This window comes from Ovis canadensis, chromosome 3 (assembly GCF_042477335.2).
Source record: "Ovis canadensis isolate MfBH-ARS-UI-01 breed Bighorn chromosome 3, ARS-UI_OviCan_v2, whole genome shotgun sequence".
NCBI classification, from domain to species: domain Eukaryota; kingdom Metazoa; phylum Chordata; class Mammalia; order Artiodactyla; family Bovidae; genus Ovis; species Ovis canadensis.
The window spans coordinates 97,167,149-97,186,765 of NC_091247.1; the positions used below are offsets into that span (position 1 = coordinate 97,167,149).

At 41.3% G+C, this 19,617-nt stretch overlaps 1 protein-coding gene across 1 annotated transcript in view; it reads right to left on the reverse strand.

Moving 5' to 3' along the window:
* Nucleotides 1–17,176, reverse strand: part of TACR1 (tachykinin receptor 1) — a 165,535-nt gene extending 148,359 nt beyond the window's left edge. Inside the window, exon 1 of the mRNA XM_069583727.1 lies at nucleotides 16,749–17,176. Coding sequence (XP_069439828.1) covers nucleotides 16,749–17,137 — 389 coding nt within the window. The 5' untranslated portion in view covers nucleotides 17,138–17,176. The remainder of the gene's footprint in view (nucleotides 1–16,748) is intronic.
* Nucleotides 17,177–19,617: the final 2,441 nt, after the last annotated feature.

The following is a 19,617-nucleotide window of genomic DNA, read 5'->3' on the forward strand; positions in this document are numbered from 1 at the left end:
AAATGATTGGAGGTGACCTTTAGGCTATAGTGTATGGATAAACGTCATTAATATAGATATTTCAGAATTTATATATAATATGTTATCAGTCCTAATTCTAGTTGTTAACATAAAATGTGATTTGTTGCTGTTATTTAGTTGCTAAGTCATGTACAACTCTTTGCCACCTTCTGAACTGAAGCACACTGGACTCCTTTGTCCTCCGCTATCTCCCAGTTTGCTCGAATTCATGTCCATTGAGTCAGTGATGCTATCTATTCATCTCATCCTCTGCCACTCCCTTCTGCTTTTGCCTTCAGTCTTTCCCAACATCAGGATCTTTTCCAGTGAGTTGGCTCTTCCCATCAGGTGGCCAAAGTACTGAAGCTTTAGCTTCAACATCAGTGCTTCCAATGAATATTCAGGGTTGATTTCCTTTAACAGTGACTGGTTTGATCTCCTTGAAGCTTAAGGGACTCTCAGGAGTTTTCTCCAGCATCACAATTTGAAAGCACCAATTCCTCAGTGCTTAGCCTTCTTTATGGTCCAACTCTCACATCCATACATGACTACTGGAAAAACCATAGCCTTGACTATACAGACATTTGTCAGCAAAGTGAAGTCTTTGCTTTTTAATGCATTGTCTAGATTTGTGATAGCTTTCCTCCCAAACAGCAAACATTTTTTAATTTCATGGCTGCAGTCACCATCTGCAGTGATTTGGGAACCCAAGAAAATAAATCTGTCACTATTTCCACTTTTTTCCCTTTCTATTTGCCATGAAGTGATGGGACTGGATGCCATGATCTTAGTTGTTTTTTTGTTTGTTTGTTTGTTTGTTTATATTGAGTTTTAAGCCAGTTTTTTCACTCTTTGCTGCATGTTATGGAAATATCCAAATTTCCTGCTCATCAAATCTCTAGCCATGCTATTTTAAGTTTTGTCCTTTATAGACAATTATTTTATACTGATACTGTTACAAAAATGAAGATTTTCAAGAAGACTCATAAAAAGAACTTTCTAAGCAAATATAAGTTTTTGATAGTCTCTAGAAAATACCACTGAATTGACACAAATACCACTGACAAAATTCTGATAGAAAACTTGATTACTTCATCTAGATCAACAGGATCAACATGTAACTGAATGAACTGATGAATATGATTTATAACTTTGTGACTTTGGAAAATATACTAGCTTGAATTTTCGTTTTTTCACAAAAACCTTTTCTCTTATGCTATGACTTACAACAAATTGATAAAGTATGCCTTTGTAAACAAAGATGAAAAATTTATCTTTTTCTCTCTACCTGTCCCTGCCAGAATTTGGCTTCTCCAACTGGCTCTCCTATGGCCTCGATGGTTTACTGCAACTGGATTAGTCATTCTAATCATTGTTAAAACTTGTTCTTTGTTTTCAAGTTGTTTATGTTTTTGTCTCCCTGCTACACTATGACTTTGCCAATGTTACTAGCTACATTATTTATATCCTGCCTATTTTATAAAATTATTGTCTCTTACAGTACCCAGTGTGTAAGCAGGATAATAATGATAACTAGGTGACTTGAAGCAGTTGATTGGATATGTAGTTCTATACGAGATCAATGATTGTAACAATGTAACTCTAGATATAGGAAGAAGCAACAAAAATGAATATTTTCCTGAAACTAATAAAGACAAGCAGCCCAGAGAATTTTGAATACTGTTTTATGGACTAAACCAGTAACAGAGCGTTGAGTGCCCTGTCAATGAAGTCACCAGATTTGGGAATGAGCATTCCTAGCACCATGGGACAAAATTGTCATGAAATGCTCCGCAAACTATGGTCATATATATGACCCAGAAGAGGCTCTTCCAACTGGAAACTGGCATTCACCATCTACCTCTACAAAGATTAAATGATGGTCACTACATCTACCAACCATGAATACCCCTTGAAAGGATTTCCAGGTGGAGATCAGGAATGAGGCCGTCTATGCTCTGGAAAAACTGGTAGAACAGGCCTTCAGAAAGATACTTTTAAGAGAAGATTTTATGGGCTCTGGTTCTTACATCTTCTCATACCTGTAGAAATACTAATATCAACGACAGTGATGGCTGCTTTGGCTATTAAGGGGAAAATTACTATTAAAAGTCAAAATAGAGTGTTGTTCAGACATCTAAGGAAATAAATAGGTGACACTATGGTGTAATTTCAGACAAGCCCTTGTATTGTTAAGAACCTGAGTTTTCCGAGCCGTGTCAGACTTGGAATGCCATCAGGCATTTTCAAAGCAATGTCTGCTAGCAGCTGGTGACTACAGTCTTACCTTTGAAAGGTTTTCCCATGTAAATCTTATATGTTTAGATGATGAAGTTGCTTTAGATCATATGTTAGCAAAAAGAAAAAAACACATATGTAGTGACCAATAGCCACATTAAAGGTTAAAACCTACTTAGATAAACCTACACAACTGGCTACATCTCCTTAAAGTGTTAGGTCTAGATTAGGAATCAGGCCTATTTTCCTAAAAAGAAATAAGATCTATTTTGTCTATTAATATCTGTTTGTCCCTCCTCCAACTACTGATCCCAAATGTCTCCACTTGTTTGTACAGGATAACCCAAATACTGACTCTATTGTGCCAATAATCAAAATTGTTATCAAATGTAACTTGGTTATTACTCTTTCTCTGGCCCCTAACCAGTTGCAATAATTCTTTTACTGATCGTTGGCCTCTGTCTTTTTTCGTTGGCCTCTGTCTTTTTTTAAACCACTTGTTAAGTTTTGTCTCCTTCAGACTACAACAGATTCAATTCAAGGTAACAATGATGCAGACACTACAGCCACTCCTCAGAACAGATCCTGCAGGAATAGCTACAAAACCCACCCTGCAGCCCTTAATGAACAGGGCAAGAATTCCATGACCCCACCTGGGTAGGGTCTATGAATCATGTGCCAGCCTGAAGAAGCTGCAGAAGATAGACTATTGTCCCTCGTCCTCCCAATAAAGATTTCTTGGGATTCAAATAGGGAAATTTGAAGCAAGAGATAGATGAGTCCCTGGGCCCGAGAGCTGGTGATCATCAAATGAGCAAAACTAAGGTTCTGTCCTCAGCCAAGCAAGAATGATACCTATTTCCCCTCCTGCATTGATATGGAGGGGAAATAACAGAGGGAAACTAACAGAGGGAATTTGTTGCAGTGAAATAGAAAAAAAGAGGAATGAGCTTTTCTTTTGTTTCTTTCCCTTTCCTGAGAACAAAGAAGATACAGAGAACAGTAAGCAGGCCTGATCACTTTTTGTTTTTACTTTAACTATGGCACCCCACTCCAGAACTCTTGCCTGGAAAATCCCATGGACAGAGGAGCCTGGTGGGCTGCAGTCCATGGGGTCGTGAAGAGTCAGACACAACTGAGCGACTTCACTTTCACTTTTCACTTTCATGCATTGGAGAAGGAAATGGCAACCCACTCCAGGGTTCTTGCCTGGAGACTCCCAGGGATAGCAGAGCCTGCTGGGCTGCCGTCCATGGGGTCGCACAGAGTCGGACATGACTGAAGTGACTTAGCAGCAGCAGCAGCAGCAATCTGTAGTCTGCAACTAAGTTTGCTTTTCTCAAAACCAACCTGCTACTATATAAATTACTACCAGCACCTATCACCTCCTTAACTCTGCATGAGTTATATCCTGCACCTATTACCCTTTAACTCTATGCTAATTACATCCTGTACCTGGTGCTTACCTTTACGGCAGCTTTCCCTTGTAGTTTTCTTTCTTTTCCTCATTTCAGAAAGAAAGCCATAGTACAGTATACCAGAGGAAGACAAACCCAGTTACTGGGTTCCCTGATCCCAGCTATGACTTCTGAAACAAAACAAGAAGAATGCAAGACTTTCATTACATTGAGCCTATCATTTACTCTAAGACCATGAGGCCCAGGCTATAAACCGTCTCTCAGCTCTCAGAGGAGGCAAGGCACAGTTCCTGAGGCACTAGCCTTCTGTGATCTCTTCCCTACTGGTTAAAGATTTAAGTCATCCTTCTGTTTCTTCCAAATTCTGTCTCTCTATTTTTTATTCAACTTTAGAGGCAGAGAAAGCCAAGGTTTTGGTGGCAACAACACTACAGTTGAATGAACCCAAAGGAAACCTCCCATTAGTCCCCAACATGATATATATACGTAGAAATTCATGTTCCACGGCTCCCCTGGTGGCTCAGTGGTGCAGAATCTGCCTGCCGATGCAGGAGATGCACGTTCAGTCCCTGGGTAGAGAAGATTCCCTGGAGAAGGGAATGGCTACTCACTTCAGTATTCTTGCCTGGAGAATTCCATCGACAGAGGAACCTGGCAGGCTACAGGCCATGGGATGGCAAAAGAGTCAGACATGACTTAGCAAGTGAACAACAAAATATGCCACATGTATATGTATATATATAAACACATACATCTTTTAAGACTGGAAAAAAACTTGCTGATGGGATTCTAATGGAAACAAAAGTTGAAGGTATAATAATTGGCACAAATAAAATGAAAATTTATATAAACTGGTATATTTAAATGGATTCATATAAGATGGTTACATCTCTTGTGCCTAATTATAATGTAGGATAAATATTATGAATCTCATTGGGGAATGCTTCCCCTGCCTAATATTATAAGACAGGGCATATGAATCTACCCCTTAACAATATTAATTAAACATACCAAAAGAAACCAACAGTGTTACCTGAACCCTCATAATATGAAATTAAAATTGAAAGCTCGTACTCGGGGGCTAATAAAGATAATATTAGTGATTTTAGCTCTGGGCTTAAGAAGGTCTTTGTTGAATGTCTTGTGCTAACTTTTGAAGGCATGATAAATTGAACCCTAACTTTGTAGCAAATAGAACCCTTGATTTGCAGTTTAGTTGAAATTTTTCTCACAGATATAAAAAAAATTTTTTTTAATATTGTTGGGCAAATCATTCTTTTAATATCATTTAGGTGGCAGACCAGTTCTGAGGGGGAAATAAAACAACTGTCTTCGTCTTTGTCTTGCAAATCTCTGTAAATCAGAAATGCAAATACAGCAAATAACCTGAGACTGAGCCAGACCAGCTCAATCAGGTAAAACCTGAAACTGTAGGAAATAAAAGGAGGACAAAGTCTTTCAAAACTCAAACTACTGGGAAGGTTGCGTCACCCCAAATCTAATTCTCAGCTTCCTTAGAATCTATCAAGGACAGATACAAATCTGAAAAGTCTTACCACAAATAGTAAAGCCTTAATTATCTGAGCAAGTGAATTTAACTATTGCAACTATTGTTTATAAACTTGTAAGTTTATCTTGCAATACCTGATTCATAACATTTTAATTTTTTAACATGAAACCATAGGGTATCTAGTTTTTCTGTTTATATTTCTGTGTACTTTAAACATATAATAATTTCTGCTTAATGATATACCCAATTGAAGCAGAATTCCAGAGAATAGCAAGGAGAGATAAGAAAGCTTTCTTAAGTGAATAAAGCCGGGAAATAGAGGAAAACAGTAGAATGGGAAAGGCTAGAGATCTCTTTAAGAAAACTGGAGACAGCAAGGAAATATTTCATATAAAGATAGACACAAAAAAGGACAAAAACAGCAAGGACCTAGCAGAAACAGAAGAGGTTAAGAAGGGATGGCAAGAATACACAGAACATCTGTGCGAAAAAGCTCTTAATGGCCCAGGTAACCATGATGGTGTGGTCATTCACTTAGAGCCAGACATCCTGGAGTGTGAAGTCAAGTGGGCTTTAAGAAGCATTACTATGAATAAGTTAGTGAAAGTGATGAAATTCCAGCTGAACTATTTCAAATCCTAAGAAACAATGCTGTTAAAGTGTTGCACTCAATATGCCAGCAAATGTGGAAAACTCAGCAGTGGCCACAGGACTGGGGAAGGTCAGTTTTCATTCCAGCTCCAAAGAAGGGCAATGCCAAGGGATGTTCAAATTACCATACACTTGCACTCATTTCACATACTAGCAAGATTATGCTCAAAATCCTTCAAGCTAGGGTTCAGCAGTATGTGAACTGAGAACTTCCAGATGCAGAAAGCAGAGATCAAATTGCCAACATGTGCTAGATCATAGAAAAAGCAAGGGAATTCCAAAAAACATCTACTTCTGCCTCATTGACTACACTAAAGCCTTTGACTGTGTGAATCACAACAAACTATGGAATATTCGTAAAGGAGGAGGCAGGAATATTCATAATGTGGAGGCAGACCACATTACCTTCCTCCTAAGGAACCTGTATGCAGGACAAGAAGCAACAATTAGAACCGGATGTGCAACAACAGACTGGTTTCAAATTGGGAAAGGAGTACATCAAGGCTGTATATTGTCACCCTGCTTATTTAACTTATATGCAGAGTACATCATATGAAATGCTAGTCTGGGGGACTCACCAGCTGGAATTAAGATTGCCTGTAGAAATATCAACAACCTCATATATGCAGATGCTACTGCTTTAATGGCAGAAAGTGAAGAGGAACTAAGGAGCCTCTTGATGAAGGTGAAAGAAGAGAGTGAAAAGCTGGCTTAAAACTTAGTTAAAAATGAAGACCATGGCATCTGGTCCTACCACTTCATAGCAAATAGATTGGGAAAAAGTGGAAACAGTGTCAGATTTCACATTCTTGGCCTCCAAAATCAATGTGGATGGTGACTGCAGCCACAAAATTAAAAGACGCTGGCTCCTTGGAAGAAAAACTATGGCAAACTTAGACAGCATATTAAAAAGCAGAGATATTACTTTGTCAAAAAACGTTCCATATAGTCAAAACTATGGTTTTACCAGTTGTCATGTACAGATATGAAAGGTGGACCAGAAGGAAGGCTGAGTGCTGAAGAATTGATGCTTTCCATCTGTGATACTAGAGAAGACGAGACTCCCTTGTACAGCAAGGAGATTAAACCAGTCTATCCTAAAGGAAATTAGCCCTGAATATTCATTGGAAGAATAGTCATTGGAGCTGAAGCTCCAATACTTTGGCCACCTGATGTGAAGAACTGACTCATTGGAAAAGACCCTAATGCTGAGAAAGACTGGGGACAAAAGGAGAAGGGATGACAGAGAATGAGATGGTTGGATGGTGTCACTGATTCAATGGACATGGGTTTGAGCAAACTCCAGGAGAAAGACTGGGAAGCCTGACTTGCTGCAGTTCATGCAGTCGCCGAGAGTCAAACATGCCTTAGCAACAGAAAAACACCACCAAATGGAGCATTGGTCACAGGACAAGAGAAAGCTGATATTTAACACATGCAAACTAGATTTATAAGAAAACTTCCAAGACTGAGAAGTGTTCAAAGGCAAAAGAAACACAACTTTAACAAATTGAATATCAGTGAAACACAGGCAGCATGTTAACGTTTTTTGCTATGACCGAGTTCTCCCTCAAACATATAATACACAAATGAAGCTTAATGTGAAGGTGGTGTCTTTGGGACATGTAGGATCTGGGATGTGACATGTAATTTTGGAGATGGTGTAAAAGAAAATGATTTGTTTTTTCTCAGCTGTAACACAGTTGACTCTTGAACAACGCAGGGATTAGAGGCACCAACCCTTGAAAATCCACAGTATTATTTATAGCCTGCCCTCTATTCCTCCATATTTGTGGATTCAACCAACCCCTGACGGTGTAGAACTATATTATTTACTATTGAAAAAATTGGGGTATAAATGGACTCATGCAATTCAAACTCCTGTCGTCCAAGAGTCAGCTGTATATAATATCCAAATACTTGGCTTCTGGTAAAGAGTATGTGCATCTCCACAGATGGGAAGGATGCTGGATGGCATTTGGAAACAGGTTTGCTGACTCAATTAGAAGTAATTTATAGTTTATATTTATGGGGGGAGAGGGGAAGGATATAAATGTTTCATCTTGCTGCTGTTATACCTGATGCAGAAAGCATCCAAGAGGATGCTGTGACAGAATAATGGTGTGTCGTGGATTACTAGAGATTGCAGCTTAGGAACTTTTCATGCAGTTCCATTCCTTTCCTTTCCTTTTCCCTCTCTCCTTGCAACAATACTCCACTTTAATACTTTTATTAATGTCCTTTTTATGAGGTGGGAAAATTGAGGCCCAGAAAGGTTAAGTATCTTGCCCATATTCACATAGCTAGTAAGTGTAGAACCACTGTTGGAACCTTTCCTACACTGAACTCCATTATCAAAAGTCAGATGTAAGGTTATTGAAAGACATTCATATAGGAAAGACATGAAATGCACTCCACGGAGAGTCCCAAATATTAAACGGGCGGTTCACACATTAACACTCACACTGAGGTTTATGTCACATGGCTGTTATTAAAGCATCTTTTCATCCCTGGGTTTCCTTATCCACAGAGCTTCATAGTTCTCCTTCCGAAAGTTGGAAACCCAGCTTCTAAAGGTGGAAAATCAGTTTCTAAAGTAAGTCAGTTTCCCAGTCTCTCCTCAAGGTCTATGACTTTCTCAGGCCACTCTGCTGAAATGTTCCTGTGTCTCTGATGGCATTTTAATATGGTACAGTCTAGGCGTTCAACAAATACTGTAGATATAGCACTTGGAGGGCTGGATGGAGGACAGATTTTGCTCCTGCCTCAGGAAAGACAAGTAAAGCAGAAACAAGTAAACAACCACCCTCTTGCTAGCAAGGGTGTTGAAGAAAAAGCCAGTGGGATGACAGTAGTTGGACCACAAAAGGGTCCTTGAAATACTCAAAGTTTTCAGTATGCCTTGATAGATTGGAGCTAAAGGAGAAAGGATAAACACCAAGGTAGAAAGGATAAACACCTCTCTCAACCAAAGGTATTCTTCTGGGGGTATAATACCTGTTGGGGACAGGGTGTGGGTTGGGAATCCAGTGGGGACCAGTCAAGTGAAGTCTGGAAGAGACAGGTAAATTAGAACTTGTAGTTATTCTTGAACAGGGGTTTGAAACAAAAAGTTTTCTATTTTGTAGCAAAACATCACAGTAGACAGAAATTTGGTCTGATTTTTCTTTTGCTTCAAGGCATAGGATCATAGGTGTGCTTTGAAGTCTGTCTGATGTCTGGTTTTCAGATTTTGATTGGTGTGTGTAGAAGAGAAGTACAGTCATATCAACTACTATATACACACTTTAATAACTTCCTATTCTGTGCCAGGTAACAGAAAACCAGACAAAGCATTCCTGTTTTCATGGTGCTTGCAGTTTAGTGGGTGAGAGGGTGTGGGAAAGATCAACCAGTTACAGAGAGTTGCATAAACGATATATGAATATCCTGCATGAATGACAGTAATACACAGGAGGGACACCTCACTAGACCTGCAGATTAAGGTCAGCTTCTTAGTGGGGGTAGCACCTGAACCAAGTCTAAGAAGACAAAGTCAAGAGGTAGTACACCAGCCCTATAGCAGGTGGATCTGGACCAGGTAATGGTAATAGGGTGATGCTCAGTTCTGGGCATTATTTAAACTCTCAGTTAAAAGGACCACTGGGCTTCCCTGGTGCTTCAACCGGTAAAGAATCCGCCTGCAATGCGGGAGACCTGGGTTTGATCCTTGGGTTGGGAAGATCCCCTGGAGAAGGGAAAGGCTCCCCACTCCAGTATTCTGGCCTGGAGAATTCCACGGACTGTATAGTCCATGGGGTCACAAGGAGTCGGACACGACTGAGCGACTTTGACTTGAGCAAATGGGAATAGCAAGTAGAGACTGAGGATGGAAAGATGAAGGAACTAGGGACAGTTAACCAAAATAGAGAAGCTTCAGGATGGATCTGTCAGAGAGACGGCCACAGGGAAGAGGCATTATATTAGTAAGGGCAGCCCCAAATCAGGCTGATTATTCCTTCAACAAAAGGAATGATTTTATAATGCTTCAAAATGGAATGAATTTAACAAATGAGACAACTTGAGTAAAATATTTAAGCAGAATTTGATCTTCTTACAATGATGTTGTCTAGAAGTTTGTGGGGTTGAATTATTATTTGAGTGAAAATTTGTTAAAAGGGCTCTAACATCCTCTCTGAAACAGTAGGACCCTTATATCACTTTCCTTAGACTATACAGAATTCAAAAGCCACCTTGAGCAGGAGCATGCAGGCTGATGTCTAAGGCACATGAATGCAAATTGCATGGGTCTCCAAGTTACTAGGCAGTGGCAAGCATGAGGATGATGCTAAAGAAATTGTTTTTAATAATCTATCCAAAGTGGAAACAAAATCCCCATTGGTATCGAGGCTTAGATGAGACCGTATATTGGAGAACATGCACCATAAGGTATCATTATAAATTGTATTAATGTAAAATCCTCTTTCTAGTTCCCAGGTGACAAACATGAATAAATCATTATGATAACCCCTAATCCAATGCTCTTGAAGTTTATTTTAAAAAACCCAAACTTCACACTGTTTTCTCTGTACTTTGCTGTTTATTTCCTCTTCCCCTCCTCTTCCTTTTCTTTATTTTACTCTAAGCCTTTCCCACATTCCCAAGGGTAGACCATTCCTTTGTCTCCGAACTCCCTCTGCATGGTACTAATTGCACCGGATTATAATGGTGTTCTAACTTTGTTGATAGTTGAAGATTGAGAGCAGATGGGCAAAGGCAGTATTTTAGTGCATTAGCATCTGGTACATAGTAAGTGCTCAATAAAGCTTTGCTGAATGGACAAATGGATGAACAAGAGGCCATTTCCCTCACTGCATCTAAGTTTATCCACCAACCCCCCCCCCACACACACACACACTTCATACTGTGCTTACACTGTCTCTAACAGCTCACCCATGTTCTCTAATTGCCAAAACTAATGTCATCATCCTTGGATTCTAATGACGCTGTAATTAATATAACCCATCATAACTCATCTCTCTTAATTTTTGTCATTCCACATATTCTGATTATTCCACTAACTCTCTGTTTCTTATTTTTTCCCTTCTAATACCTGGTAAAATATTTCCATGAATCTTTGTCTTCTCTTCTGGAAACATATATATAGGTAAAAGAGATATTCTCTACTTTCAAATTTCCAGTAAGCCATCTGTTTAGAAAATTCCTAAATATAGATTTTGTTTCCCTAGGTTCTTATTCTCTAGCCCCACCTCTCAAATTGCTTGTTGGACATTTCAAACTAATAATTATATTTTCACATAAAATCCAACAAAAACTATACTCATTTTCTTCTGACCAACTCTTCCATCCATTTCTTGATTCACTTGTGAATTCACTCAAATTGAGTCAGCCTGTCATTCTCCCCAAATACTTTGCAACTTTTTACTTCCATATTGCTGTTGTATAGTTTGCTTTACCTAGAATATTTCCTTTCTTTAACATCTTCTTTAAAAATCTTATCCAATCTTTAAGGCCCAAATCAGTTATCACCTTTTGAAGCCTTCCTTGATCATCACTGCTAGTTTACCTCTTGCCTCTTCACTCCTATAGAATTTGTACAATACTTATGAAACCTATCATATAACACCTTATGTTATAGTTACCTTTAAATCATTATGTATCATAAGCCCTTTGAAGGAAAGCATGAGGCCCTGATTCAGGAACCACGTACCTGGTGGCACCATCCCTTGAGATCTCTGCCCAGTTTAACAGTGAGTATTTCTCCCTTACAATCTTTATTCTACTATTTTCTAATTGAACAACAGTAATAGTAGTCAAGGCTTGTGGTCCTATGATGTGATTTTACATTGAAAATTACTCCTTATTTTCCCCCAGTTGAACCCATATATGTTTCAACCCCCCACCCCCACCAAAACAAGGGCTTTGACCATTCGGGACCCTGGGGGCTCCTATGAGTTGAGAGAGGATGCGGCAAGGGCAGTTGGGGCAACTCCAGAGTAGGTGGGCAGTAGACCTCTCCAGGAAAGGTCCTGCAGCCAAAATGATTCATCCAAGATGCAAAAAACTCAAGAAGGTCTGTATCAACCCTTATTTAAGATTCATGATTTGAAAAGAAAGGGTCAGTTACCATGGATGAACTTCTAGTGAATGAGCATTCTCAGCGACACCTGGGTGCTTAGTCATGGACTGTAAGATCTGTCTAAATTAGAGGAAAGGATCTTGGGATCTAAGACTTGCCTCTGGGTGTGATGGAGAAGGACTGCCCTGAGATATACAATGGGATCCAAGTCGGTCAACAAGGTGAGGTTCAAGGACAGACTGCAGGTCTAGCACAGACTTGGGAAGCAGGCTCTTTAGACTTGTAGCTGAGTATGACTGGGACAGAGTGGGATGGATACCAGGGAATCAGTAACCAGAGTTTTGTTTATGCATGTCTTGGTTCTTCTTTTAATCTCTCAGAGTTCATTCCCTCTTTTACCTTCAGTCATTACCCCTATATGAGGAACTATTTCTTGGTCCTGAACAAATTTCCTATTGTCCAGAGACCATCATCTTTTGGATGTTTTCTTTCACTCAAATACAATATATCTATTTAGACCCAGTCTGAGAAGTAAGCAACATTTACCTTTCATTCTCTGAAATTATAACAGCCCCTGCCAGGTAAAGAAACAGTGTTATCAGACCAGCACTTTTCTGAGCCTCTGGCTCCTGTGAGCTAGGTTGCAAGTCAGGTTCCCATTCGCTTCTGTTGCCCTTCTTGTGGAGCTTAAGGATTGGTCCCCCCCACCCCCCGCCCTTCTTGGATGCTGCTCCCCAAAACTGGAACCAGTCATCATTACTGGCTCCTGAAGAGTGAAGGTGCCCCTCTCAGTGTGTTCCAACTTCTGATTTCATGAAACATCACACAGACACCTTTTAGTTTTTAAAATACGAAGGAATTTTAAAATTTTGTTTTGAGTGGGAGAAATTACAGAGTTTTAAAAAGAAAAATCCTTGGTATTTTTTGGAGTTTAATTAGTAAACCTAATGTTATTTCGTATATTTGTCTCTGCAACCTTAAAAAATTCTAGGCAGCCATTGCCTTCAGTAAATGGGTATTCCTTCTGAAGGGACTCCCATTATCTTTCTCTGTCCCTCTCCCCTTCACTCTATGGAAAGTTTACAGGAAAGATTCAAATCAGTTCTACAATCTGCAGCTGAAGTCTTTTTCTTTGCCTACACTTTGTTTCTAGAAGGAAATTTGGCAAAGTTTACCAAGACAGTTTGACCCAGCTCTTCCATTTTAAGGAGTTTATTCTATGAAAAGAACAACGGATGCTCTCAGATTTCTGTCAAGGATATTAATTTCACAGTTACCTGTAATCATTAAAAATGGAAACAATACACATCTAAAAATAGAGGAATGATTAAATGAATGATTATAGCTTTGCAATATAATGCATCCTTTACAAATCTTATTTTGGAAACTATTTCATGATTTGGAAAATGAAACAAAACAAAACACACACCAAAAAAACAACCGTTGAAACTGTTTTTATTACGATCCAAAATGTATATTGAATAGGAGTGACTCTATGTGGCATAAGTAACACCGAAAAAGTAAGTATAAGCTAGCGTTCCAGACCTTTATCTAGTTTTCTGTATTGGAATGGTAGATTTTTTACACTTTTTAAAATGCAGGTCTTGGAAATACAGCCTTGAGGCCTTATTCCTAACTCTACCTCGAACATAGTTATAAACCCTGAGCATGCCATTGATAATATTCTTCCAAATGTTTTTATAGGAGCATGTATTATTTTATTTGTTCATTCATTTAATCAATAAGCATATAGTGACTGTTAAGTACCAAGCACTCTTCTTCATTTTGAGGAGATAAAGTAAACAAAACAGAAAAGACACGCTTCTTGCTCTGCCCAGGGTTTAGAATCCTTTAAAATTAGGAAAAAGCATTCTTTAAAATTTCATTTCATTTGGCCCAGTAATTTTATTTCTGGGAATCTACCCTAAGGAAACAACCAAGAAAACAAAATAAAATTATCATACAGAATTAGTAGATTCTCAACAGTAGGGAGGTGGTTAAAGTAATAATAGCATATTCATATAATGGAATATTAAGAGGAAGCCACTACCATTATGTTACTGAAGAGTGTTAATAACATGAGAAAATATTATTAATGTTTCCATTAATATCAATGGAAAAAAATAACTTACCAAATTACCTAGAATCTTACTTCAATAATGTAGTGAAATAGTCATAAAAAGAGAAATTCAAATGTTAACAGGTGTTGCTTTTGCATGGTGGAGTCGTGGGTGATTTGTATTTTTGTGTCTATGTTCTTCAAGAACGAGGTTTAATTTTACAATCAGGAAAACCATGTTGCTTTTATTTTTTAAGATAACTCAAAGGTTATCTGTTAAAAATTCAAGGAGCATACAAAAAGGTAATTTAACATTTCTTCCAAGTCTGCATTGCCATAGTGGAGTTAAACAAGAGATCATTCATATGGAGGCCTCTTCCTTTCTAAAACATTCTAGGGAAAGAATGGATGACCATGCCTGTAGGGGAGCTAGATTCATTGGAGGGCCTAAGGGGATTAATTCACTCTGCTCAAGAGGCTGAGCAAGGAAAAACAGCAGGAGCGTTGGAGAACCTAGAGACACAGCCTTGAGGCAGCATCCCTAACTCTACTTGAACCCTAACCCTGAGCCTGCCGTCGATAACCCGCACACCAGGCACAAGTGGCATTTCTTGTTGTCATTTCCCTCAGCTCTGACGCCAGAGATCTTCTGATCTTACCGAGGGTGTCACAGAGAGTCAGGGTCCTGTGTGTGGTTCGCATAGAGACTAACAGTGGAGCCTGAGATGTCAGAGTCGAGGCGGCCAAAACCTGGCTCCTTTCACAACCCACTGTGAAGACTTTGACCCTGAGTCCTACCGCTCACCTTCTAAGCGCAAAGAGAAAGAGAAGTGCTATGGAACATGTCATTCCTGTATAAGCCAAGCAGGAGAGCTGTTTGCTGGGGCTCCATCAGCTACTGAATGCTTGGGCTCACACTGACTGTCGGGTCTCCCTTGAGCTCACAAGAACCCAGTGAAGTAAAAATATCAACGTTCCCTCTAAGTTAGGGATAATCAAGATAGCATGTGTAAAGCTGAAATGGCATCAGGCTTCACTGCACATAAAATCAGTTATACATCATGCTGTGAGTTTTCTAAGTTTAAGGGGGCTGAGAAGTTAAAGGAGCAAGTCACTGCAGAAAGACTTACAGGTGTACCTGACATCCAGCAAAACAAATACCTAAAAACCAGAGTAGCAAAAGAGAGAAATTCTCAACAAAAATTTATTTCAGTACCACTTTGAGTAATTGGTTTCTCTTCTATATTTAACGTATAAATTGACTCACCAAACTTATTTTACACATTACATGTTATAAGCACAAAAGAGTTGCATAAAGGGAACTTAAAAATCAGCATTTGGATATCACTGCAAAAGAAACATAGTTTTCTCTGATTTAAAAAGAGATTTGGCTATAGAATCTGCCCAAACCAATTACAAATTTTATGCAAAAGAGTTCAATAATTTTGGGAAAAAAATTTTGAATCTTTTCTCTTAGCTTCTTCTTTGGTTTTCTCATATTTATTTATCTCAGCAAGGCCATCAGAAGGACCCATTTCAAAATCACAGTGGCAGGTGTTTCAAACATACCTCCACATCCTAGATAAACATTTAACACTTGTAAACCTATAGAAATACACATTAGAGACCTAGGGCACTCACAAAAAGTCAATACAAACAGAGCTATGCTCTAATAATTAGTTTCCATCGTGCCACCTTGGGACCCACTTGAAAATGCCAACATTTTCACTATTAATCAGTTTCTGGAACCCCAGCCTGTCGGATGCAGGAAAGAGCTCTCAATTGCCTTAGATTGCCTTTGCCAAGCATGTTTCTCTATGGATACAGACAGACTAAAAACATTGACCTTACATGGCAAGAGAAATTTTGAAAAACTCCTGGATCCCTATATGTGGAGTTCCTTAAGAACAACATAGCTGCCTCTCATTCCTGAATGAGAACTCCTAGCAGGATAGACAGAGCTTAATTAGGATTCTGCATTTTATGATTCTAATGGAATGCTCTTAACATCCAAATAATATTAGAGGGGTGAGATGGGAGCAGAAAGCCCCTGAATCTTCAGGAAAAAATGAAAATGAGGAATTTTGCCTACATGTACTCAAAACTGGAAAGCATCCAAAGGCTGAACAGCAGAAGAGCAGCGCTGCAGGGATTCACAGTACCCTAGTCAGGCACCAGACCCTTGGCTACACCCTAGGTATCCCCTTTAGGCTGTAAAGGCAGAAGAGAGAAGGAATATATGGAAAGAAGCAAAGCAGGAGTTGAAAGGAAAAATGTCAGGGAGATGAGTGGAGAAGGGGAAAAAAAGAGTTAAATGAAGAAAAAAAGGGGGGGTGTTTCTAGGTGGCTCAGTGGTAAAGAATCCACCTGCCAATGCAGGAGATGCAGGTTCACTCCCTATGTGGGAAAGATCCCCTGGAGAAGAGAATGGCAACCCAGTCCAGTATTCTTGCCTGGAAAATCCCATGGACAGAGGGGCCTGGCGGGCTACAGTCCATGGGGTAGCAAAGAGCTGGACACGACTGAGTGATTGTACACACATATGTACACGTAATGGAAAGGAGACACAAAAATGGAAAGGAGTAGAAAAGGAAAGAGAGATAGAAAAGAAAAGCATCAGATTAGATTAAAACCCCCCATCAACAACCGACTCGGCTAGCTGTCAGTCCAAATCCAGGGGTACAAGTGGTCAGTCTCCACCTTGAACCATGCTCTATTCCACCCTGAAGCTCCATAGCAATGCTATCTTCCTTTAAAGATACTTTTCCCTTTTTCCACAAAGGTCAAGCTCACCTATCGAAGGCCACAGCCGTCATGGAGTAAATACTGGCAAAGACAGCAGCAATGGGGAAGAAGTTGTGGAATTTGCAGTAGAAGAGGCCATAGTACCACTCATTGCGGACCGCGTAGGTGAAGTTCACCACTGTATTGAATGCAGCCATGGAGGCCTCTGCGAAGGCCAGGTTCACCAGGAAGTAGTTAGTAACTGTCCTCATTCTCTTGTGGGCCAAGATGATCCACATAACCACCACGTTGCCCACCACAGAGGTCACCACGATGACTGTGTAGGCAGCTGCCCAAAGGACAATTTGCCAGGCCGGCTGCACAAATTGGTTAGGCTCCGAGATGTTGGTGGAGATGTTTGGGAAGAGGTCTGAGTCCACTGGGAGGACGTTATCCATTCTTCTGCTAAGCGATTAAGCCCTCCTCTCTATACACACACAGACCCTTTTGCAGCAGGGTCCTGAGCCAGCACCTGAGGTAAAAAAGCCCTGTTTAACACAGACAGGAGGGCTCGTAGGCTCTTTCTGGACAGAACCCCTTCTTTACAAGAAGACTTGACACTCAAATAAAATCTTCTAGATGTGCTGTATATCCTTGGCTTTGAATTCCTCCACTTTTAAGCTTCAGGAAGCACTTGAGTTCTGTAATCTGCAAGCAGCGTTTCTCCTGCGTTGAGCAGGAACAGAGAAAGAAATTCCACGGGTCACGGTTCCAGAAAGCAGGAGACACCCCCCCACCTTACTGCACCTGCTGCTCCTTGCAAGTGCTGTTCTTCCTGCCTGCAGCGAGAAAGGCAAAGCCCTATGCTGCGTGAGGACTTGGGGGCGAGGTATTAGTCACAGCACGACCTGTAAAAGTCAGAGTCTATGGCCGGGATTCTGGGGCCCTGGGTCCAGCTGAAGATTTTTTCCTCTGCTTTCATTACCGCCGCTGCCGCTGCCGCCGCCGCCGCCTGCAGCTTTGCAGGCGCCTCTTGGCTCAAGTCCTGCTCAGCTTGGGAGTTAGCAGAACCTTGGCAGGCTGCGCCCGAGGTCTTTATAACAGGCTGTAGCGACGTCACCGAGAAGGGGCAGTACCTGGGCTGCGTACTCGCCAGCCCTCTTTCACAGGGCCGCAGCTGCACTATCTGTTGACAGCCGGCTCACTGCACCATCGCAGCCACCAAGCCTTTTGCTGCTACCTGCTGTGGGAGTCTGCAAACCGTGCGTGCCCCCAACACAATCCTGGAGGGGGCGCTAGCTAGGTCGCCTTGGAGTAACTGCGCCAGATGGGGTCCGCAGCTGCAAGCAGATGAACCAAAGGGGAAAAGAAGGATTTGGGAAGGAGCTGCAGGGATGGACACCCAACATCCAAAGAGGGCGGGAATGCTGCCGTAACTCTGCAGAGGCCCCTGCCTCTGGCGGTTGGAGTTGGCGATGTGTGGGGGTAACGTGCCGACGCTGCGCTCCCCACCTCGCTCCAGCCCGAAACACTCCCCCAATACTTAGTTCATTTCACTAGTAGACCGAATCCCTGAGAAGCAGTGATGGGTTCTAAGCTTTGGAGAACATCTTCCTCAGCTCCCCTGGGAGCTTGGCCCCTTGCTCCGTGAAAAGCCCCAGCTAAGCTCTCCAGATGAGGCTCCTTCGCAGGCAGTGCGCACTGGGCTGAGCTCTCTGCTAACCAGTGTGTCTCCCAGACGCGCAGCTCTGGGCTCTCTGCCAGGAACCCCTGTCTCGCGTTCGCGGTCCGGCAACCTGCAGCCTCTGCCTCTGAGCCTCCTGGGACTCTGGGCCAGAGCCCATCCCCCGGTAGCGTCGCGGATTCGTCTTCCTCTCCCCAACCCGCTGCCAAGTTTGCATAAGCACTGGAGGAGAGGTCTGCCAGTCTTAGCTCCCCACTCCATACCCAGCCCTGGCAGGCTTTAAGACCTTGTCTCCCACTCCAAGGCCATGCCAAATGGCCAAGCTGGAACAGGGTCCAGAGAGGCAGTAGGAAGGGCTCCCCAGTAGTTCAGTTCAGTTCAGTCGCTCAGTCATGTCCGACTCTTTGCAACCCCATGAACCGCAGCATGCCAGGCCTCCCTGTCTATCACCAACTCCCGGAGTTCACCCAAACTTGTGTCCGCTGAGGTGGTGATGCCATCCAACAATCTCATCCCCTGTCATCCCCTTCTCCTCCTGCCGTCAATCTTTCCCAGCACCAGGGTCTTTTCAAATGAGTCAGCACTTCGCATCAGGTGGCCAAAATATTGGGGTTTCAGCTTCAACATCAGCCCCTCCAATGAACACCCAGGACTGATTTCCTTTAGGATGGACTGGTTTGATCTCCTTGCAGTCCAGGCAACTCTCAAGAGTCTTCTCGGAAACCACAGTTCAAAAGTATCAATTCATTGGCGCTCAGCTTTCTTTATAGTCCAACTCTCATATCCATACATGACTCCTGGCTTGACCTTTGTTGGCAAAGTAATGTCTCTACTTTTCAGTATGCTGTCTATGTTGGTCATAACTGTACTTCCAAGGAGTACGTGTCTTTTAATTTCATGACTGCAATCACCATCTGCAGTGATTTTGGAGCCCAGAAAAATTAAGTCAGCCAGTTTCCCCATCTATTTGCCATGAAGTGATGGGACCAGGTGCCATGATCTTAGTTTTCTGAATGTTGAGCTTTAAGCCAACTTTTTCACTCTCTTCTTTCACTTTCATCAAGAGGCTCCTTAGTTCTTCTTCACTTTCTGCCACAAGGGTGGTGTCATCTGCATATCTAAGGTGATTGATATTTCTCCCAGCAATCTGTTTCCAGCTTGTGCTTCATCCAGCCCAGCGTTTCTCATGATGTACTCTGCATAGAAGTTAAATAAGCAGGGTGACAATATGCAGCCTTGATGTACTCCTTTTCC